Genomic DNA, 22,851 nt, shown 5'->3' on the forward strand with positions numbered 1-22,851 from the left:
CTGGGCGTCCTGGAGCCTAGGTGTACGAGGAAGGGGTAGAGCCCGGGTGTGTGAGGAAGGCACGTGAGGAAGTCATGAGGCTGAGGATAGGAGTTACTGTGAAGGCCCAGATGTGTGAAGAAATTTGAAGGCCAAGCATGTAAAGGAGTGAGAAGGCCCAGCATATGTGGAAGAAAGTGTCAGGGTGTCTCAGAGCTCAGGCAGTGTGAGGGCCGGGCGTGGGGTGAAACGCTGGTAACCCACCAGCACCCCGAGCACCCCCGGGATACAATTTATCTCCCTCTGCCAGGAGCCAAGCCGCTTTTTGGTGTTCCCGACCAGGTCCCCCCTTGGCTATCCCAGGGGGCCTGTCCCCTGACAACGGGTAGGACAAGGGCCCCTCCTGCTCCCCTGAGTAACATCACTATGAATAGCCTGGAGGCCCAGCTGCTGTGGCTGATTATTCCCACGAGGGTCCCGTCCCGGGAATGTTGCGAGTGACCTGGGAGTGCAGCCCCAGATGTGCCAAACCCGTACCTGCATCTGATACTCGAGCACCGGGACTTCCTCCCCGTCCGTGGGCCCAAACTGACAGCGGGTGGCTGAGAAACGGAGCGCGATGGAGACAGCCAGCTTTAAGTTCACGATGGACATGCCCACGATGGCAACCCGGCCGAAGGACAAGGTGCCCAGGGACGCCCCGAAGCGCTGTTTGTCATCCTGCGGGAGGAAGGCACGTGGTGAGGGCCCGCCGGGTGGCCTGGAGGCCTCAGGGACAGACTCACGGGGCCGTGAAGCCAGGTCACTCCCGCAGTGGCCACAGAGCTTGCCTGCCTGGACCGGCCCCGGTGCACCCCCAACCCAGAACTCCAGGCCAGGGCTGCTGCGCTACGGGCCCTGGGTCATGGACGGCGATGGCAGGAGCCCCCGGGGGGCAGGCTCTGCTACAGAGGCATGGGCTCTGGATGGAGGGGACCGAGCTGCACGAGTCCACTCCGGGCCCCAGTCTGAGGGGCTGCCGCTGGTGCCAACGTCCTATTCCCGTGACCCCCATTCCTCTGGAATGCCTCCCTCCCAGGGAGGACAACCTTGCTGAGGGCGGTGATGGTCAAGGTCTGTGTTCTTTTACGATGGACGGCGGCCTCGCATGCACCTGGGTGACTCTGGCTGCCGGCCTCAGAGCCCCGGGCATGATTTTCTGCAGCAGCGGTGGCCTGGGCGCCACCAGCCTGAACTCACCCAGCCATCCCGACCTCCCTCACCTCTTGCTGCCTCTCCTGCCTTCATTTCTTTTATTATCTGGGGTTTTCTTCCCAAGTTACATGCCCTGGCAAATGCCGGCAAATGCAGAGAACAGGTGGGACATCCCCACAAGGGCACAAGGGTTTGTGGCAGCATCAGTGGGGAAATCGGAAGGCTCAGGGAGCCCCCCGCCCCAGGAGAGTCTGAGCCGCAACCCCTCTCTGGAAGGTCTCAGAAGTTTCTCTGTGAAATGTTTCCATTTCTCTGCAGCGTGCTCCACGGACCCCATCGGGTATTTCCTCCCTTCGTGAGACGCTCCCCATCTCTGCTGCTGCCTTCCCCTCCTCTCACTTCACCTCGGCCTTTCCTGTCCCCTGGGCACTCCTCACTCGGGCTCTCCAGCCTCCAGCCCAACCCCCGCTATGCTCGTCCCCTCCAGCGTGTGCCTTCTGCGCCCTCGTCTTCCTACCAGCTTCTAATGAACAGCCGATGCTACATCCCATTGGGAAGAGACTTGGTTCCATATTGCCAACTTCTCTCCTCACCCCTAGTGTCCCCATCATGCTTGCTTCCCACCCTGCAGTTCCGGCTCTGGTTGGACAGTGCATATCGTCAGACCCAGGCCTCTGAGGCTCACGTGTTGCTGGGGGTGTGGCCACCCTGACTGCGAGCTCAGAACTGGGAGGTGACCGCCTGTTCCAATGTGGGCTGTGGCCATCGCGGGTCTACCCTTCAAAGAATTTGGGGATGTGGTGAGCCCCAGACTCAAGAGAACATGGTCACCCCCATTTGGAATGGTCCACCATGCGACCTATGTGCTTAAGCCCTTCAGGGAAACAGCAACAGCAGGGGACATCCTCCCTAACTAACCCTGGAGAGCTGGGGGTTGGGCAGAGGAGTGGACATCCATGGGTAGTTGTCGGTCACTATCTGTCATGCCCAGGACCCTTGGGGGTGCATCCGACCCAAGTGCCACCTTCCTTGTTGGTGGCACTGGAGCCTGAACCAACAGGGGTTCTCCCCCGGCCAACCTAGCACGGGTGGCGGGTCTCTGTGCAAGCCCAGGCAGAGTCCTGTGTGGATCCCTATACCTTAAAGGGGGTGACGTAGGTACCCTCGGGGGTGACGTCTCCAGTCCGGTTCAGGAGGTCTTGGCGAGGAATTCGAACTTTGTGGAACATGGCAAATCTGTGTGGAAAGACAGTAGGACCTCTGGTTAAACGGGGCTCTGGCCCTGGGGCTCCTCTCCTCTCCCTCCAGAAACCCAGTCAAATAAAAGCAAAGGAAAGTTAAAAGGGCCACAATCCCCCCCACCCCAGAAAAAAAGGGAGGAAACACGAGAGACAGGAAATTTCAAAACGTTTTTCTATCTAAAAAGTAGGTTTGGGAAAACAATGTGGCATGTTTGTGGCAGGGTCCTGTGTGGAAGCAAATGACCATGTACCAGTAACCACGGGGCCAGGGGCCTCAGGCTGCTGGGACGAAGCTGGGGAGTCAACAGAAAAGGGGGGAACTGATTTATTTAAAGACCAGAATCTGGTTCTCAGCCTTCAGTCTCATACCAGGATCCACAAGACAATGTGAAAAACAGCAAACTAAGGTCTGAAAACTCGCATGTCCAACAAAAGAACTGTGTTATCACATCGGGGCTCGAAGGCACATAAACTCGTTTCTTTTGAAAAACTAAGATGAGAGGCTCACTCACACACCGTCATATACCCCTGTGTGTTAGTAATCAAAGGAGTTTGTTAGGGGTGTTGGGCTGGGAAAACCCATTTCACGGTCGTCTGCAGGACAAGACTACCACACAGAGAAACGGATGCCACATAAACTGAACCACAGCTCCAAACCATCTTAGAAATACTGACAGTTCCCACATGACTTGTCTGATGGCCAAGATCACTTCCAGGGTCATCCGAATGTGCTTCTGGCCCATGGGAGGCCACGGCTGAAAGCACGGTGTCACCAAGCCCAAGAGGGGAGCAGCCCCTCTTGGCTCACGCCAGCTCCTGCTCAAACGGCGGTTACTCCCAAGACAGGGCTGAGCACCCATCAAAGCCGGGTGTGAGCTCTGCCCAAGCAGGGTCCTGACCTACCCGTCCTCACCGTCCATGTTCACTCAGCCTCCACCGCTCTGGTCAGGTTCACAGTGACAGTCACCCCCAGGCTCTCTGTAGACCCACCTGTTCAGCCCGTGGTGCGCACAGCAGCACAGGCCCTTCCAGACCACTGATCAGAACGGCGACAACTGCACAAGTCCCTTCGCCCCTGCCAGCCACCCCCCACTCCCCAGCCTCCAGCCACATGGCACCTGCTGTGACCCTTAAACAAGCCCAGCTCTCCTGTGACCCCTGTGCTGGCAGCCCTCAGGGCACCACCAGCTCCTCCAGAGGTCCATCATGATTATCCTCTCACCCTGCCTGCAGCAGGTATGGGTGGATCCTTGCGCCACCACAGGGAAGCCACGGCCCACTGTCCACACTCTCACCAGGCCACCTCCTCCTTGGCAGTTTCTGTGGGTCTTACCCTTTATATCCTTTAATAATGGCTGTCGGGTGTGACTCCTGGAAGATGCCTACTGAGGGCCATGCAGTATGTGGACAGCAAGCAAGACACTGTCCCCTGGGTACCACTGATCTCCCCACCACATCCTGGGGCCAGGCCAACCTTGGAGGAGAGGTGCGGTGCACCTGTCCAGGACCCCCAGGGAGGAGCACAGACCTGGGGCAGGGCACAGGGCGGGCTGGCGCAGCACCTCCCAAACTCCCTGGAAAGCCCCGAGAGAATCTTCAGGGGAGGAAAGCTCGGCTGGCTGCCAGGCCCCCACCAGCATCCAGGCAAGAGGCCGACCCCTGCAGGCCGCCCGCCCAGGTATGAAATGAAGGTCAGCTATGGACCGGCTCTTCCGCAGGCCTACAGAGCATCGAGACCCTGCTGACGAGCGGCCACTGCTCCTGGGCCTCCGTGGGGCGCTTGGCCTGGCCACAGTGGGGTCCCCCAGGCAGAGCTCACAGATGTCCCCTGTTCAAGAAGAGACTGGGTGCCGGCACCCTGGACTGTTCCAACTTATCGCTTGGAGGCTGAGGAATGCTTCTGCAGGCCCGACTCTGGAAACTCTAAGCACCCTTTCTAAGGAATGGAAAATGTTCATCTGTTCCTGCTACAAGGAGATAGAACAAGGCCAGGCGTGTTGATACTCATGAAAAGAATCACTCGAGTCTAACTAAAAGCAAAACTGCATGCACCTCTTTTGAGGTGCAGACCACAAAAGCTGTTCCAGAAACAGGTGGCGGCCCAGCCAGGGGGCGTGGGCACGACACAGGGTGTGTGTGACAAGACGCATGTGACACGGTGTGTATGTGTGACATGGATGTGGGAGACAGTATGTGACATGATGTGTTTGTATGACATGGCATGTGTGAAACAATGTATGTGAGACAGAGGGTACGTGTGACACAGGGTGTGTGTCACATAAGTGTGTGTGACATGGTACCGTATGTGTGATGTAGGGTGTGTTACACGGGTGTGTGTGTCAGGATGTGTGTGTGTGTGAGACACGGGGTGTGTGACAGGTTGTGTGTAACACAGGTCTGTGTGACATGGGATGTGTGACGTGGCATGTGTGTGGCACAGCTCTCAAGGGGCAGGTGAGGTGTGCATCCCACTGTGTGTCCTCTCCCCCACAAGAGTCTAGGAGAGCCGGGGACAGCACTGAGGGACCTGGCTCATAGGCCGACATCAGCGGGGATCGATGTCCTCAGCGAGAAGCCTCGGGCAGCGACCCCACAGGGAATACAGTGACCATAGAGGTCAGGGCGCACACTCACCCGTTGTCCACACCGTTCAGCCCCAGCTTCTTCCCCATGTCGCCAACCATCACCCCCGGCATGGGAAGAAGAGTCTTGGGGTCCCGAATCTGCACAACACACAGAAAACAACCAAGGGCAACCATTAGGACCTCACAGAAATGAAAACGAACGTGTTAAAAACCCCCAGTGACTGAGCCCCAGGCTCCCTTGCTGTATCCGTGGGCAGAAACCATGTCCTTCAAAAACGTGACCTTATTTGGGGCTAGGGCTTTCACAACTGTAATTAAGCAAAGGATCTGGAGATGAGGTCCGCCCAGATGACCCAGGCAGGCCCCAAATCCAATGACGTGTCCTGGAAGAGACAGACGATACGGCCACAGGCCCAGTGACTCGGCAGCCACCAGTAGCAGGATGAGGCATGAGTGGACTGTCCCCTGGAGCCTGGGGGTGGGGAGCTGCCCACACTGAGGTCAGATGTCTGGCCTCCGGCTCTGTGGTCTTTTGTCACCGCAGCAGTGCTGGGCGGCCAGCATGCGAGCCAGAGGAGATACAGCCTGAGATCGGTCCTGTAGATCTCTGCCGCCAAAGCTAGGTTCCATGGATCTACCTTCCCAGAAATGCAGGTGTGGCTAGCAGGTGGTTCCTCACCACACCATGGGGGCCCTAAGCCAGGGACCTGGGGCTGCACCCGAGACCACCAGTATGCTAGTGACTCCCAACCAGGTGGGAGCCCGCACTGCCCCTCGCTGCCGGGGCCGCGTGTCCTATCTTAGGCCCTCTGGCTGTCCGTCCTGGAGGGCATCCTGGGCACATAGCGGGTGGAGCACACCCACCTTACACAGCTTGGCCCCGCGAGAGGCTCACACAGCCCAGAGGTCCACAGCACAGGGCAAGAAACTCTGCTTCAAGGAAACCGTGAGTTCACACTCTTCCGAGTTTAGCTATTTGCAGAATGGCTTGCTTTCATTTATTCCGGGGGAGCGACCATCGGATCCCACTGAATGTCACGAGAGGGATATCTCAGGCGAGAACAAGGGCTGATATCCAAACGTAAATGCTCTTTCCCCCTTTCTCAGCTTTCACTAAATCCCGGTGAAGATTAGGATGCTAACTTTTCATAACATTTTGAAATGAAAAGAAGTTGGAAAGGAGGTGAACGTGGAAGAAAACAGGTGGGTACTTTTCAAGGAATCGCAGACAAAAATAGAGCGGGTGCAAGTCCAGATTCCCATGGAAATGCATGACCATGCAGTTGCCCCCAATCCCAACCAACCTCCCAGTCGAGGAAAGGGAGCAGACCAACGAGCAGGGCAAGTCAACGTCATGCCAGCTGCAAACAGGAGCAGCCGTGTCTGCGTATAATTTCTGAGCTCCGCCAACCTGACTGACGTGAGACCGAACCCGTGAGAAACCTCAGCCCCTCACCAGACCGGCCATGGCCCGCAGCAGGCACCGCATCTCTGACTGGCTTGGTGAGTCCTCCTTTCATGCTCCCCTCCTTGATAGGGACGGGGATGCTCGCCACCCACGAGCCCTCGCTTGGTGCACACTAGGCACATGGAAACGCCCTGCTGGATGGAGGGGCGACACAGTCCCGCCGGAGAGTGAAACACCCCTGTTCTCTTGCCTAAAGGGCCGGAAACCCTCAACAGAGTGAACATTAGCCCAGTCTCCATCAGAAGATCCCTTCAGGGACACACCTGTACTCACCGAAGCAGCGTGTGACAGCCTGAGGTCATGAGAAGAGACACCTGGGCTTCAATGGCTCAAATGTGAGTTGAGAATAGGGATACAAACAACAAGGGGGACAGGGAGCAACGAGACTTCACTGAATTTAAAACCTTTGGTGCCTCAAAGGACACAAACAAGAAAATAGAAAGACAATGGGTGGAATGAGAGAAAATCGTCTATCAGATGAGGGTTGAGTCTCCAGCCCACGGGACTCAACAATAAGAAGACAAACCACCCAATTCAGAGCCAGATGGAGAGGCACTGAGGGACGACGGCCCGGTCACGTGATGGGAGGATCGTGAGCCACAGCCTGTAGCAAGCAGCGTGGGAAGACAAGCAAGGACCTGGTGGCAACGGGCCAGGTTGCAATGGGTGACTGATGGCGTCCCTCATTTCTGCCCTGCTAACCAGGCTAGGACCAACCTGGTGAAGCCCAGCCCGCTCCCTGACCAGGCTCAGTGGCTGTCCCAGCCTCCAGAGGGATGGTGGCCACCTCACTGCTGGAGCCAGCTCCACAGGGCGAAGGACTTGAACGGACATTTGTCCAAAGAGAATACACGAGCGGCCAGCTGACACACAAAGAGAAGCCCAATATCATGGTCATTACGAAAATGCAATCAAGAGCCCAGCAAACACGAACCCGTGCCCAGCAGCACACTTATTTAACACAAAGGAAAACACGCCTCTGGAGAGTCTGAAGAGCTGGGAGCCTCACACGGCGGCGCGGACAGGAGTACGGATTGGTGGGGACTGTGGAAAGCAGTATGGAGACGCCTCAGGGAGTTAAGCACAGCATCGCCGTAGGACTCAGCAAGTCCCCTCCCGGGTGTCTCTACCCCGAAGTAGAGAAGCAGGGGTTCAAACGGACACCCACTCGTGAGCGCACACAGCACTGTTCACGACAGCCAAAAGGTGAAAACCACCCGAACGTGCCTCAGGAGGCAAGTGGATACACACACTGTGGCCCAGTCCACACGACGATGGCTCAGCCTTCAGAGGTGCGGCAATCCCGGCACTGCGACGGTATGGGGGGACTTCAGAACCGTACTACGTACAGGTAGCCAGACAGGAAAGCTCATGCTGTAGTGCCCATCCACATGCAACGTCCCGCAGGCAAACCCACAGAGGCAGAGAGATCAGCAGTTGCCAGGGGCTGGGGAGGGGGTTCGGGAGCAAGCGTGGGCCATTGGTCCCGGGCAGCCCCTGGCCGTAGCTTCCCACTTGTGACTCGGGAACAGGCTACATCAAGGCCCCCAAGTCGGACTTCCCAGAAGCACTGGAGCCCACCTCACACCCATTGGGTCAGAACCACAGGATGGTGGGGCTGGGAAGCCCAGGTTTGTGACGAGCAGCTGAAAACACAGGAATGTGGCCACCAGAGGGATGGAAAGACTCTCCCATGGTGATCTCGGGTCTAGACCAGGTGGAAGGACCCCAGCACCCTTGACACTGGGGGCTGGATAATGCCCTCTTGGGGGCGGATGGGCTGTCCCATGCACGCGGGGGGGGGGGTTCTCCATCCCCTTGGGCTGTGCTCACTGGAAGCCAGGAGCACCCCGGCACCCAACAGCAACGAAGGTGCCTTCAGACTTGTTGCGCGTCTGTGGCCAGAGCCGCCCCACCAGAATCCACTCACCTGCACCACGAAGGAATGCAGGCCGTGGCACTGGCCCCCTGGCGTGTACAGCTGAGCGAACACCACGGCGTGTGTCGCCGTCTTGCCCATGTTGCCAACCCAGAATTTGGCAGCTTCAAAGTCGGGGGTGTGTATGATGAATTCCTGCACCAAAAAAAGTAATAATCATAAAGTTGTAACCAAAGTTATAATGAACAACTGAAGCACACGCAGAACTTCTTTCCCTTTCCAACGGACTCAACATTCTCTGTTCAAAAGTCCTAAGAGTAGAAGCAACTGAACATTTTAGCTCCTTTCTGGAGCAGGGAGCCCTGTTTTACCTTTTTTTTTTTTTTTTAAGATTTTGTTTATTTTTTTGTTGGGCGGGGGGAGAGAGAGAGCACAAGCAGGAGGAGCAGCAGGCAGAGGGAGAAGCAGACTCCCAGCTGAGCAGGGAGCCTGATGTGGGGCTCGATCCCAGGACCCTGAGATGATGACTTGAGCCAAAGGAAGACACTTAGCTGACTGAGCAACCCAGGTACCCCAAGGGAGCTCTGTTTTTAAACACAGCGTATCTCTGGGTCCCATAATTTAATGAAGACACGTCTGTGGAAAATGAGGAGTCGCGTCAGACAATAACTTATATGCCCACTATTCTGGCAGCCGGCCAGTGCCCCAGCGGTGCTTAGCACCATGCCTCACTCCCTCAGGGCGCCTTCCCTAGCCACAGCCTTGAAACGGAGGCCCTCCTCTGCTGTGCTCCTTCCTCACCCCTAATGGGCACTATCATTTCCCCTTCCACGGTGTCCCCTACCCATGAGCTCCACGAGGGCCATGTGTCCAGGAGCACAAGGCAGACCCTTGAAACATCAGAGTGAATGAGCCCACAGATCAAGGCAGGAGCTGGGAGGCTTGCCGGACACTCAGTGAGACAGGAGACAGGCCATGTGGGGGGCCAGGCTGGGAGTGAGATGGGCTGGGGGCAGGATGGGAGCTAGCCCAGGGCTCAGAGGCAGGCTGGGAGCCCTGGGCTAGCTGGGCAGAGCCAGCGTTGGACTGGCCACGGTGGGCAGGTCTCCCTCTCCCTGTGGGTGGGCAGCTGACACAAGCGCACAGGGAAAGTCCTTGCTTGGCCCAGCCGTGTATACGGGGTTATCAACTCCGAGGGCACTGGTGACCCCCTTCCAGATGCCGAGACCCCACTCAAGAAAAGTGGGGACAGGGGTAGGCCTGCCAGTCCTGCCTACAGCTCCCCTCTCCATAGTGCCACCATCCATCACTGTCCCTCAGCTGGCCACTGCTCGGGACGGCAGGGACACCTCCACCCGCCACCTGTCCTCCGCGGGAGGGATGGGGGCTCCCTCAGGGCCACGGCACCGCCACTCTGTCCACCCACGTCTGCCCACAGTCTTCCCTCAGTCCCAGCCCGTCACCTCTGCAGATGTCCTCCCTGCGCACAGCACACTACCCCATCCCTTTGGAGTCTCCACAGTCCCCGGGCACTCACAGCTCTCCTTGCTGCTGTCCCTGTCTCCCCTCCAGCATTGGTGAACCCCCAGAGCAGGGACTGATCTGTCATGCTCACTGCTAGGTGCCCCATCTCTTAAAGCCGGGCCTGGCACATACTAGGTACTCAAAAAACACCTGTCATTGACGTGGGCACCTGACCAGCAGCCCACAAAGGGCCCCGGGCTCCCGATCTCCCCTGCTCTGACATCATGCTCTGCTGGTCACTTAGGTGCGGATGCCAACAGGCAGTGGGTCAGAACCAGCCCGCCCCGCAGACCCCTGGGCTTCACCCCGCCTCCCCACTTAGCAAGAAGAGCCCACAGCGCCAGAGTGCAGAGTGAAGGGACCAGGCCAGGCCAAGGAGAACCCGGGTTCAGAGAAAGGTATCTGATGGCTGGAAAGGCAAAGGGGGCCGTGGCCGAGCAGCTCTCTCTCTGCCCGACTCTGCCATGGAGGGCCATCCACGCCAGGCCAGGACCACCTCTCCCTCAGCCCTGCTCTGCCTGCCAGGGGCTCCCCTCAGATCTGTGGCTCTGTGCAGCGTGCACCTGGCCCACGTTGCTGAAGAATGAATGAGTGAAGAACAAATACACGAGCACAGGGCTTTACTTTCCTTTATACAGACTCTTCCAAACTGCATTCCCAACTCGGGGAAGGCGGAGGGTTCCTGAAACACGGGACCAGGTGTGGGAAGGGCGGCAGAGGGCACGGTCCTCAGAGAAGCGGAGGAGACTGACCCCAGCGATGGGAGTAGCAGGGTATGGAGGTCACGGAGAGAGGAAGATGCCTGACCCATGCACCCCATCCTCTTCCTGCCCTCCCTTCCGTCCGTAGTGCTGACCACCTGATAAATCATGACTCCATTAGCTGACATCTGTCTCCCCCGACTAGAGCCTAGAGCATCTGCTCCCCGACAGCAAGGACACAGCCTGTGAGGGCCCAATGCTGAGAACAACGGATGCACCGGAGGAAGGCACCAGGTAGCAGCTGACGGTGCTCACTGGCCACACGGCCCAAGGAGCCAGATGTGGGGGCAGGAGTGGATAGGGCAGGCCCCTGGCCAGTGGAGCCTGGGACGGGGCAGCTAGAAAGGGACGAGGGTCACGAAGAACCTTGTTTGCACTGTTCATTTTAGAAAGCGTGGGCAGCTTGAAGATTTGCAAACCCAACACCGAGGCTGCCTGGGGAACAAAGAGATGAGCCCCCCATGTCCCAAGCTGCCACTTGGCAGGGGGACGATCTCAGGGTGCACGTGAGAAGCACACATGCACAAAGACAGATCTCGGAGTGTAGGGACCCCATGTTACACAGGCTTGAGGCTGTGAGACTGACGGGAATATGATACCTACCTCGGTTGTGGGGTCATAGTGAGCTGTTGTTCGGACGGCCTTGGCATTACTGCCGTGACTGAGCTCAGTCACTGCAAAGCAGCCGAAAATCTAATATCAAAGCAGGAAACGGGTTAAGGCAAGAAAGGTTCTTTCTGCGCGCTCCTGGAGGGGTCCCACCACCATCCTTCTGGAAGGACTAAACTAGAGTCCAAAGCCCCAAGTCCCCACCCCCAACCCAACCAGCTGGGGTCTTATGGGGTCACGGGGACATGCGGAACACCATGGCCCCAGCCTGCGGGGACAGTGGGCTACTCGCCCGGGCAATGCAGATCCAGGAACTGCTCCCGGGAGCGGAAGAAAACAGAACGCTTCATTTTGAGAGCCCCATGCTAAACCCACCGGGTGCCAGGGAATATGCGGCCTCTGGGGACCCACTTCCTGTGCTTGGGGGTGCACAGGGAGAAGAATACGGGCTCATGCCTCACTGGGGCTCTCAACTCACCTCCATGTTGAAGATCTTTGGAAGGTATTTTAAATGTCTTTTAGAACCAGAGTTGTAAATCGCTGATCCAAAAGTCTGGAAGTACAAAATGGTCACGCAAACAGATGCAAGTTAAGATGTCCTGCTCTGGGGCATTGGGGGAGGCAAGCACTGTAATGCCCACGGCCGAGGTTAGACCTGAGTCCCTGGCCCAAGCAGTTCACGTTTAAGTTAAGCAGGAGCACCTAAGACGCCCAAGGGAAATCCCGAGGGATGGACTGACAGGGAGACAGGAGCGGAGGGGGAGGGGACGGACGAGGGTACAGGACAGGCGGGAGAGCCCAGCTTCCCTTCAGAGCCCCACAGGGGGCCGTATGTCTAAGGCTGGGGACACATCGTCACCTCTACCGTGCTCTGGCAGTGGGAGCCCCAGGATCTCCTCTGACCTGCCTCCCCTTCCCTGCCTGTTTTGCTTTTTGTGGGGGTTTTCTTTGGGGGGGATGTTGGCATAAAGCAAAAAAAGCCCCAAACCTCCTCTTCTTTTTTTTTTTTAAGATTATTTATTTATTTATTTGACAGAGAGAGAGAGAGAGAGAGAGAGATCACAAGTAGGCAGACAGGCAGGCAGAGAGAGAGGGAGAAGCAGGCTCCCTGCTGAGTGGAGAGCCTGATTCGGGGCTTGATCCCAGGACCCTGGGATCATGACCTGAGCTGAAAGCAGAGGTTTTAATCCACTAAGCCACCCAGGTGTCCCCCAAATCTCCTCTTCTTATGAAGCTTTAGGTAGCACGGCATTCTCGCCAAGGACTATGCAAATTCTCGCCAATTTGCACAGACGGCTGAGAACAGCAGGACTTCCTAAATCATCGTGCCCACATGTTCTCATCTCCATTTTTGTTTCCTATATTATTATTTAGAACTCTCTTAAAAGAAACACTTCCCCAAATGCTCGCATCGCCATCTACAAGGCAGCAAATGCTGGCCAGCAGCACAGCCCACGGGTGCTGTCCACGTCCCACGGGCCATGTGTCATTCACATGAATGAGGACCTTCTCTCTCCGTGCCTCAACCTCATCTGGGTCTGGGGCAGTGCAGTGCGGGGGTGGGGTTTCCTCCGCTCCGTGTGAGGCAGGGAAGGTGCAATCCTCTGCTCTCCTCACCACCCACTCACCAGCATGTGCAGCAAGAACTTGATGCCCAGGGACCAGTCATACATGCCCAGACAGGCGACGAGCGTCTGGACCAACAAGGGGCTCGCCACCATGTCTTGCATGGAGAGGAAGCTGAGTTCCAGGAGGCGCTGGCAACGGAGGAAGCTCAGCTCCCGGCACTTCTCCAGGCACAGTTCTTCCCCATGGGAATGAGCAAAGAGTGGGTCATTCTCCAAAGTCGAGAAGATGGTCTTCTGGAAATGCAGGAGACGGGGAGTGCCCCACTTAGAGGCAAAGGCCGGCCCTTACCACGCTCTGACTATGGCTCTTCTCAAGGCCACCAGCCCCCCGGGACATGGTCTAGCCCAGAACCCCAGGGACAGATGGAAGTTGTTCTGATCATGAGCACAGGGACCCAAGGCCTCAGAAGGTGAACCAGGCTGTGGTCCTTCCTGGGTGGCAGTGAGGCTCGCCCAGAGGGACCAGACGGCCTGCGCCCATGAAGCAGACACCCAGCACAGCCGCAGGGCTCGGGTCGGCCCTCTGACAGCTTGCCTTACCTTCAGACGCAGCACGTCCTCGCCTTCCAGGAACAGCGCCAGCTCCTTCCAGCAGAAGGAGGCGCGGGAGCGGTAGGCCTGCAGGGGCCCCTTGGGGAGATCTGGCAGCAAGGCTTCAGCGCCACCTTCTGATGCGGGCGCCATCTTCGGGTATCAGCCTGCAGGAGACAGACAACCTGAGCCGGTGAGCTGGCCAGGTCACCCACCGGAGCCACAGTGCGGGCATGCCATGCAGCAAGGAGGAGAGGAGCAAACGGACTCCCAAAGGGCCAGCAAGAGAGAATGACCATACAAACCTCACGTCTACCTTCCCCGAAGACAGGGTGAGGAAGCAGTCGCAGTAGGCAACCCCGGGCAGCTGAGACCAGAGGCTCCGTGGGCTACAGCCTGGCCCAAGGACACCTCACCCTCTCAGGGCCACCAGATCCGTCCCTCAAGGCCCAGCCACACCTCATGACCCAGGAACCCTCCCTCTAGAGTCTGCCCACTGCTGACTGGTCTACTCTGGCCACATAGGACAGGACCAAAGGTCCCCTTCCCGCCCATCTGGACTGGATGTGGGCTATCTGCTGGAGAGCCTTTGAACACAGACTTTTGTCCTGAACTCTCTTCCCAAACAGACATCTGGCTTCCCACCAACAAAGCAGGTACCCTGCAACCCAGCCCTCTTGACCAAAGACTCATTCTGGAATTTTCTGAGAGGACTGGCTCCTTTTCCACAGTGCCCTGGCTCATCAAGGCCCAGGACAGGAAGGGCTGGTGAACCCAGACCTAGAGGAAGAGCAGCAGAGTTGGGTCCCAAGCACGGACCATCCTCTGCCTGCCCAGCCAAATCTTTAACACCTCCGGGAACCTGGGTCTGTTTCTGCTGAGTGTGGAAACAGTCTCGGACACAGGGCTCCGAGTATGGCTGCTCAGTACTGCTGAGAAGCAATGGGGGCTTGGACGAGCACTGGACAAAAGAACTTGTGTGTGTCTGCACGAGAGGGGAAAGGCACAGAGGGGACGCACTCCCCCACAGGCGAGTGCAAGGGGGCAGGAAATCTGAGCAGATGTACAGAGGACATGGACACTGGAGGAGAACCAACAAATTGCCCACAAAGACGAGCCACGGGGCTTCCACTAAGAATTCCACCAAACAGTTAAAGAAACATACCAGTTATCCACAAAGCACAGGGAACACTGCCATAAGGTACCCCATAAAGCCAGTGGCACCTGGAACCCCAAACCAAAGACATCTCAGGAAAGGAGGGCGACAGACCAATGTCCCTTACGAACACAGGGGCACAGCTCCTCGGTAAGTCCTACAGACTGAATCCAGCCCCACCGGAGAAAGATTGCACACCAGGACAAGGACCTATGCCGCCAGGAAACTACACGCAGCTCAACAGGACAAAGTCAATCAGAGGGCATGTGGCTGGTGCGGTCAGTTGAGTGTCAGACTCTTGATTTCAGCTCAGGATCTTGGGTTGTGAGACTGAGCCCCGCGTCAGGACCCGGCTGAGTGCAGAATCTCACTGGGCAGTCCTCTATCTCTCCCTCTGCCCCTCCCCATTTCTCTCTTTCTCTCTAAACAACAAAAAAAACCCCCAAAAGAATAGAAAAGAAAGAAAGTCAATGTAATATGCCATGCCAACATGATAAGGACAAAAATGTATGATCGTGTCAAAGGATGCAGAAAAAAAGCGTTTGACAAAATCCTATGGCCTTTCATGGCACAAATTCTGAACAATCAGGAGGGTATGCCCTCCACCTGAAAAAGGGTGTCTATAAAATGCCCACAGCTCTTACCACATGTCAATAAGACTGAGTGCCCTTCTCCGAATACCAGCAACAAGACAAAGGTGTCCACTTTGCCTCTTCCCATCAACACACTACTGGATGCTGCAGCCAGTGCTGTCGTGCAGGAAAATGAAATCAAAGGCATCCGGATTAGAAACCCATCTCTTGTCTACAGATGATACGATCATGTATACAGAAAATCCCAAGGAACCCACTAAAAAAACGACTAAAATCAGTTAGCTCAGCCAATTTACAGGGTACAAAATCAATACGCAAAACTCAACTCAATTTCTATACACTCACCACAAAGAACTCAAAAACGAAATGAAGAAAAAATTCAATTTATGGCAGCATCAAAAATAATAAAATACGGAGAAACAGATTCACTGAAAGAAATGCAAAACTTATACTCTGAAAACTACAAAGCATTTTTTAAAGAAACCTAAGGCCTCAATAAATGGAGAGACACCCCTTGTTCACGAGTCAGAAGGACTCAACACTGTTAAAATACTGACATTCGCCAACTCATCTACAGAGCCAATGTGGTCCCCATCAAAATCCCAGCTGGCTTTTTTTCCCCCAGCAGGAATTAAAGAGCTGATCCTAAAATATACTGGAAATGTAAGGAACCCAGAATCATCAAAACCTCCTTGAAAAGAACAAAGTTGGAGAATCCATTCTGCCTGATGTCCAAACCTGACACAAAGGGACCAATAGGGCACCACGTGAAGACAGATGTATGCAAACTGATGGGAGAGCTGAGAGTCCAGCAGCAAACCCTAATATGTAGGGTCAGCTGCCTTTGGCCAGAGTGCCCGGACAACGTCCTGAGGAAGGAGCAGTTTTCTCAACTGGTGTTGGGGGTCCCCAATGTCCACGTGCAAAGGAATAAGGGCCTACTCCTTACACACACACACACACACACACACACACAGAGCACTTAACTCAGAAGGGACACAGACCTCGATGTAGGATCTAACACTAAAACCTCAAAGAAGGTAAGGTAGGAGTAAACCTTCACTACCTTTGGTGAGATCACACCTTCCTGGACATGGCATCACAAGCACAAGCAATAAAAGTAGATTGATTAAACTTCATCAAAATCAAAAACTTTTGCTGCAAAGAGCACCCATGACTGAGTGAAAAGGCAACCCAGAGAAAGGAAGGTTTTGCAAATCATGTATTGATAAGGAACTTGCTCCCAGACTATATGAAGAATCTTAATAGCAAAGCCAAATAGCCCAATTTAAAGGCCTCAAATAGAGGTTTCTCCAAGGATAGGCAGATGGCCAAGGAGCACGTGAAGAGATGCTCAGTGTCATTAGCCATCCGGGAGGGCAAACTGAAACCATGATGGGACACCACCTCACCTCCCTTATGATGTCCAGGATAAAACTGACAGCCAGTAACGTACATTGATGAGAAAGTGCAGAGAGAGAACGTGCAGACAGTGGAACCCTCATACCCTCGTTCCTTGCTGGTGCCAACGCAGAAGGGCACAACCATTTTGGGAAAGTCTGATGGTTCTTCAAAAGCTCAGCTACACAGCCACCACATGACCCGGCAACTCCACTCACAGGTACACACCCGAGAAAAATGGAAAGAAATAGCCACACAAAACTTTGTGCACGAATGTTCGTCATGGCATTATTTATTTATAACTCCCCCAAAGCGGAAACAACCCTTATGTCCAACAACTGACGAATGCATAAACAAAGTGTAGTTTATCCATACGATAAAATATCACTGGATGAACCTTGACAGTGTTCGGTAAAGTGACAGAAGTCACACACCAAAGATCACATATTGCATGAGCCTGCTTTAACAAAACGTTCAGTGTGGGCAAATACACAGAGAAAGCAGACTGGCGGCTTCCAGTAGCTGGGGAATGACTCCTCATGGGGCCAAGATTTCTTCTGGAGTAATGAAGGCATTCTGGAAATAAAAAGCAGTGGTGGTCGCACCACACTGGACAGCTGGGGATGGATTGTATAATGTGTTATGTCTCAACCCAAACAAGACTTTTCTAAAGGTAAGCCACACTCCTGGCAGAATTCAAGTGCTCCAAAAATTCCAGCTATGAAGTCCATGGGAAACTCTTATCTTTCTGGACTTCCGTGCCCTCGATGCATCCCGGTCACCCATCATGCTCCCTCCCTGAGGTCCAGGACACCACACCGGGTGTCCCTTCCTGCTCCCCTCGAGCTCCTTGCAGACTCTCAGTCTCGGCCACACTCACTCTTCATCACCTGCTGACATTGTCCCCGATGCGTCAAGGGCTCCCAGACAGGACCCTGCAGACCTGCAGGGTCAGTCAGCAGTTTCCTGGGAAACACCCCCCGCCCACCCCGCCGCCACACACACACACACACACACACACACACAATCTGGAAGCCCTCGAGCTCTGAATGGTCCAACCCAGGGCTCCGCAGCCCTGGATTACTGGAGCAATAAGCCTGAGTGCCATGCTGGAATTCCCTTCTCTGCCCCCAGAACTGGTTGGTTACCAAGCCCCCAACTGCAGCTAACACCTACTGAATCCTTTCTTCCCTCCGCAACTATTAAACCGATGACAAGACTGTCCAATCATTGAGCAATCCCTGACTGTAGGTGAATGTTAAGCAGCTACATGATCTCAGTGGTGCTCACAACCCCAAGTGTTTTCAGCAGGTGAGTGAATGGAAGCTTGTTAGATGGAAGAAGTTGCCCGAGATCCACAGCTGTTAGCACACCCAACCTCAAATCCCAAGATCCTAAGCAGCCAGGGAGACCCCTAGGACTCCATGCCACCTGAGGTCACCCACATAGCTGCATGATGGTCTCGCCGTGGTGACCAAGGAGTCTGAAGCCAGAATGCCTGGCGTGAGACACCAACATTAGCACTTCTGACTTGGGAGCACTTAGCCGGTCACTTCACCCCTCTGTGTGTTAGGATGACTCCACGGTCATGCTAGTCTAGTGTCTAGTGTCTAGTCTGCTGCAGTTCCCGGGGGCCCTGGAGCAGTCTCGCCGCAAGACATCATTACAATAGCGACAGCCGCCTTTAGTTAGTTTTCCTCTCAGCAGCAGAGAGATGACTAAAATGCAGACTGATCATTCTCCCTTTAGGTGACAGCTCTGTGGCGACCTTGGGGGACTATGTCTGACCTCCTGAGACTGTCTCTCCAGTTGATCTGCCCGGTCCAGGCGCCAGCAGTCTCGCCCCCAGAAGCTCTGGCGGGGAACCCGTGTGCCACCGGGCCTTTGCACAAGCCATCCCCCCCACGCCCTCCCCTCCCGCTAGGCCCTCCGCCCCTGCGCCGCGCGCGCCGCCTGGACCCCCGGCCCCACGGCCCCGACCTTGAATTTCGCCGTCCCTCCTGGTCGCTGGGTCCCCACACCGTCCAGCGCACACAGCAGGCGCCCGACGAATGTCCTCTGGGGCGTGGCAGACGTCCGAAGGCGAGAGCCGCCGGGATAGGCAGGCTGACAGCGCCGCACGCCTCCCGGCCACCGTCCGCCCCCCGACGTCATCACAGCGCGCCGCCGGCCCGTTGCCTGAGAGACGCGAGGCGAGCTTGGGGAGAGCCCACCTTGTGGGCGGGTGGGTCTCCTTATGCACTCTGTGTGCGGGTCTTGGGGTGTTTGCTGGGTATGCTGATTCCTGGGCCCCCTCCGGAGCCAGGGCATCAGAACCGTGGGTCGGAGCGGCTGCACCGCGTGCTCAGCGATATTTGCGAGCGGTGCTACTACCCAGTCCCTCCCAGGCTCGGGGGCGGCTGCTCCCTGGCCCTCTCCCCCGGCAGTCTTCGACCCCGCAGTCCAGCCCGGACTGGACCAGCTGCCCGCTGCCGCGCTGCTATTTCCAAGGGCAGTTGCAAACCTAAACACAGCTCCCCAGCCCTGTCTCGGGCTGTGTGGGGGCTCCAGACCCGCAAACCTAAACCCCTGCTCCTCAGCTCTGTCTCGGGCTGTGTGGAGGCTCCAGACTGAGCCGGCCCCTTCCCCCGAATCGCGCGGACATCAGAGGAGACGGAGATTAACGTCCGCGGCCTCCCGCCGCCAGTTGCAGACACTCCAGGCAGGCAGGGTCCACCTCTCTCCGGTGGACCCACCGTATGAGGGATAAACAGCCTTAGCTAGACCAGAGCCCGGCCTCCAGGACCCCGCAGTCGTCGTCGTCGTCGTCGTCTTCCATTTTTATTTACTTATTTTTTAAGATTTTATTTATTTGTCAGAGAAGGAGAGAACACAAGCAGGGGGTGCGCAGGCAGAGGGAGAAGTAGGCTCCCCGCTGAGCAAGGGGAGGGGGAAACCTCTATCCCAAGACCCTGGGGTCATGACTTGAGCCAAAGGCAGATGCTTACCAAATGTGCCACCTAGGTGCCCCTGACATTCTTCTTTAACATGTGAAAATCTTGCACCAACTTGCATGTTTGTGCAGCCACTTTGGAAAACACTGGAGATTCCTTAAGAGATTAAAAACAGAGCTACCCTATGACCCTGCAATTGCGCTACTGGGTATTTACCCCAAAGATACAAATGTAGTGAAAAGAAGAGCGGTGTGTACCCCAATGTTCATAGCAGCAATGGCCACAATCGCAAAACTGTGGAAAGAACCAAGATGCCCTTCAACAGAGGAATGGAAAGAGAAGATACGGTCCATACATACAATAGAATATTATGCCTCCATCAGAAAGGATGAATACGCAACTTTCGTAGCAACATGGACGGGACTGGAGGAGATTATGCTGAGTGAAATAAGTCAAGCAGAGAGAGTCAATTATCATATGGTTTCACTTACTTGTGGAGCATAAGGAATAACACGGAGGACATGGGGAGATGGAGAAGAGAAGTGAGTTGGGGGAAATCAGAGAGGGAGATAGACCATGAGAGACTGTGGACTCTGAGAAACAAACTGAGGGTTTTGCGGGGGAGCGGGAGCAAGGGGGTGGGAAGTTTGGGTGAGCCTGGTGGTGGGTATTATGGAGGGCACGTAATGAATGGGGCACTGGGTGTGGTGCATAAACAATCAATCTTGGAACATTGAAAAAATAAAATATTTTTTTAAAAAATGTGAAAATCCTGTTGGAAACTTGCTTTATGTCTGCCCCTCCTAACCCAAAGCTGTATAAACAATTATCCCTCACTCCCCCAGGGCACCTCGTTTGCCTGTGGGTCCTGTTCCTGTGCTTTGATAAAGCCACTTTTTTTTTAAACCCAAAACATCTCAAGAATTCTTTCTGGACCACTCACTTCCAGACCCCACATTGCATCAGATCACATCAGAAGCAACTGGATCTGACAATTTACCACAAGAAGATCAAGGAAGACCAAGTCAGAAGGTTTCCATTTAAAGGGATCTGAGAGATTGACACTGTGGTCACAGGAAGACAAGTTTAGTTTTTGGGATGCATGAAGTTTAAGATGCCTCTTGATGAAATCTGGAAGTTTTGGATTTGTGAGCAAACAGCTAAGAAAGAATTTTTGAAGGGTCTTTGGTGCAAAAAGGTGTTTTTATTAAAGCATGGGACAGGACCTGTGGGTAGAAAGAGCTGCACTGGGGTCGTGAGAAGTGGCTCATTATATACTTTTTTAATTAGTGTGTGTTAGGGATAGCATAAGGAATTGGGGAGCAAGGCTTTCAGGACCTTGAGGGGATAGCCATTGCTAAGGTCAGGTTACTTTTAGTCTTTAATAAAACATAAACATTAGGGCACTAAGGCAGCCCTGAGTTCCTTGGGAAAGGCCAAGCTCTATAGGTTTCAAGAGTCCGTGGGCTAAAAGCTGTAATATTTAATTTAAGCTACATTTCTCTCACCTTTGTTTCCCTCATCATTTTTGCCCCTGAACAAATTTGACCCTTAAATCTTTAAGATTGCTGGGGGGTCGGTGTCATCTTCTGGAGCAGCATCCTGCTGGATGGGGGTGGAGATGGGAGATGTGTCCCTACCTATGGTTTGAGATTGCTCAGTTGAGGAATGAATAGGAGTTAGGAAAGGCTGAGGCAGCTGTATCTGGAGTTGATAACATATGGGAGTCTCCTTGAGCAGAAAGGATCAACTGTTATGGCAGGGAATGGGGCAAGTTTGTTAAAACCCTCAGAAAGTTACAAAGCACATGACTAAATAGGATTACAGATCATTATAAAACTTAAATTTAATTATTTAACCGAGGTGGCAACGAGAGACTTCAAAGGCAAGTATGCTGGGTTATATGGTTGTTAGCAAAATTCAGCTCCTTTAATGTTGAAGCATTTTAATTGAATAATTAAAGACCAGATAAAGACAAAATATAGAAAACTTGGTTTTCTGGGCAGACAGAAAAAAAAAGAGGTCTTTTTAAAGAGAGAGAAAAGCAGAATTTCAGTCTTATACCAGTGTGCTTTTAAAATCCATTCATTTCAGGGGCTCCTGGGTGGCTCAGTGGGTTAAGCCTCTCAGGGTCCTAGGATTGAGCCCCACATCAGGCTCTCTGCTCAGCAGGGAGCCTGCTTCCCCCTCTCTCTGCCTGCCTCTCTGCCTACTTGTGATCTCTCTCTGTCAAATAAATAAATAAAATCTTTAAAAATTTTTTTTAAAAATCCATTCATTTCAGTCTTAGTCCTGACAGCACATAAAATTCCAAAGATTTTCCTTCATAAGCCTTCTCCAACATTTTTATTTACTCCTATTTTGACCTATGTCCTTCTTTAAAAATCAGTCTTCATTACATTTAGCTGAATTTTTACTCTTAGAAGCCTTAGTCTCCCACGAAAACTAAGTGAAATCAATTGTGAACTCTCTGTTATGCCATAATTATTTAGATCTGAAATGTATAAACATAAATATATTTTATAATTTATAATTTAAAACATGTTTTTTTTCATAGTGCAATCTTTAAAGAAAGCACAAAGCATATTTACCACTGGACCCAAATATCCTTAGTTTTTCTGCAATAAGCAGTCAAAAGCACAAACCTACACTCAGTAATCAATGCTTTAGCACTCCATCCTATGTAGAAGAGATGTAGATATGCAACAATTTCAATCTCATTTACCATCCAAGCAACACTTTAAAGTTTCAGGTTACCAAAGACATTGAGAGCTATCTTAACAATGACCCGTGAACATCTTGAGACAGATGAAATTAACCATCATTTTAAGTCATTTTTTAAAAGATTTTTATTTATTTATTTAACAGACAGAGTTCACAGGTAGGCAGAGAGGCAGGCAGAGAGAGAGAGGAGGAGGAAGCAGGCTCCCCACTGAGCAGAAAGCCCATTGCGGGGCTCGATCCCAGGACCCTGGGATCATGACCTGAGCTGAAGGCAGAGGCTTAACCCACTGAGCCACCCAGGTGCCCCTTTAAGTCATCTTTTTCTAACAAATTGCTGCAGAGATACCACGAGCTTATTGGACTGTCAGCAAATCTTGATGAAGTTTCTTATTTAATGCTGATAACTCTAAAGAAATGTCTATCTTAATTAAACCAACAAACTAGGGGCTGCCTGGGTGGCTCAGTGGGTTAAGCTTCTGCCTTCAGCTCAGGTCCTGATCTCAGGGTTCTGGGATCAAGTCCCACATTAGGCTCTCTGCTAGGCAGGGAGCCTGCCTCCTCCTCCTCTCTCTCTCTCTCTCTCTCTCTCTCTACTTGTGATCTCTCTCTCTGTCAAATAAATAAAATCTTCAAAAAAAAAAAAAC

General features: G+C 53.9%; 1 protein-coding gene across 4 annotated transcripts in view; it reads right to left on the bottom strand.

Moving 5' to 3' along the window:
• Nucleotides 1-18,646, bottom strand: part of ACOX3 (acyl-CoA oxidase 3, pristanoyl) — a 37,816-nt gene extending 19,170 nt beyond the window's left edge. For 2 of the 4 annotated variants that reach the window (XM_032855741.1, XM_032855750.1), the window contains exons 1-8: nucleotides 13,409-13,552; nucleotides 12,869-13,102; nucleotides 11,719-11,793; nucleotides 11,235-11,324; nucleotides 8,398-8,541; nucleotides 5,049-5,137; nucleotides 2,313-2,409; nucleotides 517-699 (exon numbers count right to left, since the gene is read on the bottom strand). In XM_032855741.1, the coding sequence (XP_032711632.1) occupies nucleotides 517-699; nucleotides 2,313-2,409; nucleotides 5,049-5,137; nucleotides 8,398-8,541; nucleotides 11,235-11,324; nucleotides 11,719-11,793; nucleotides 12,869-13,102; nucleotides 13,409-13,552 (1,056 nt within the window). Of the gene's footprint in view, nucleotides 1-516; nucleotides 700-2,312; nucleotides 2,410-5,048; nucleotides 5,138-8,397; nucleotides 8,542-11,234; nucleotides 11,325-11,718; nucleotides 11,794-12,868; nucleotides 13,103-13,408; nucleotides 13,567-13,704; nucleotides 13,868-18,529 lie in introns of those variants that run through there. The other 2 variants (XM_032855723.1, XM_032855732.1) reach the window with 2 other exon arrangements.
• Nucleotides 18,647-22,851: the final 4,205 nt, after the last annotated feature.

This window comes from Lontra canadensis, unplaced genomic scaffold (genome assembly GCF_010015895.1).
Source record: "Lontra canadensis isolate GAN:19392208 unplaced genomic scaffold, GSC_riverotter_1.0 scaffold1, whole genome shotgun sequence".
Lineage (NCBI taxonomy): Eukaryota > Metazoa > Chordata > Mammalia > Carnivora > Mustelidae > Lontra > Lontra canadensis.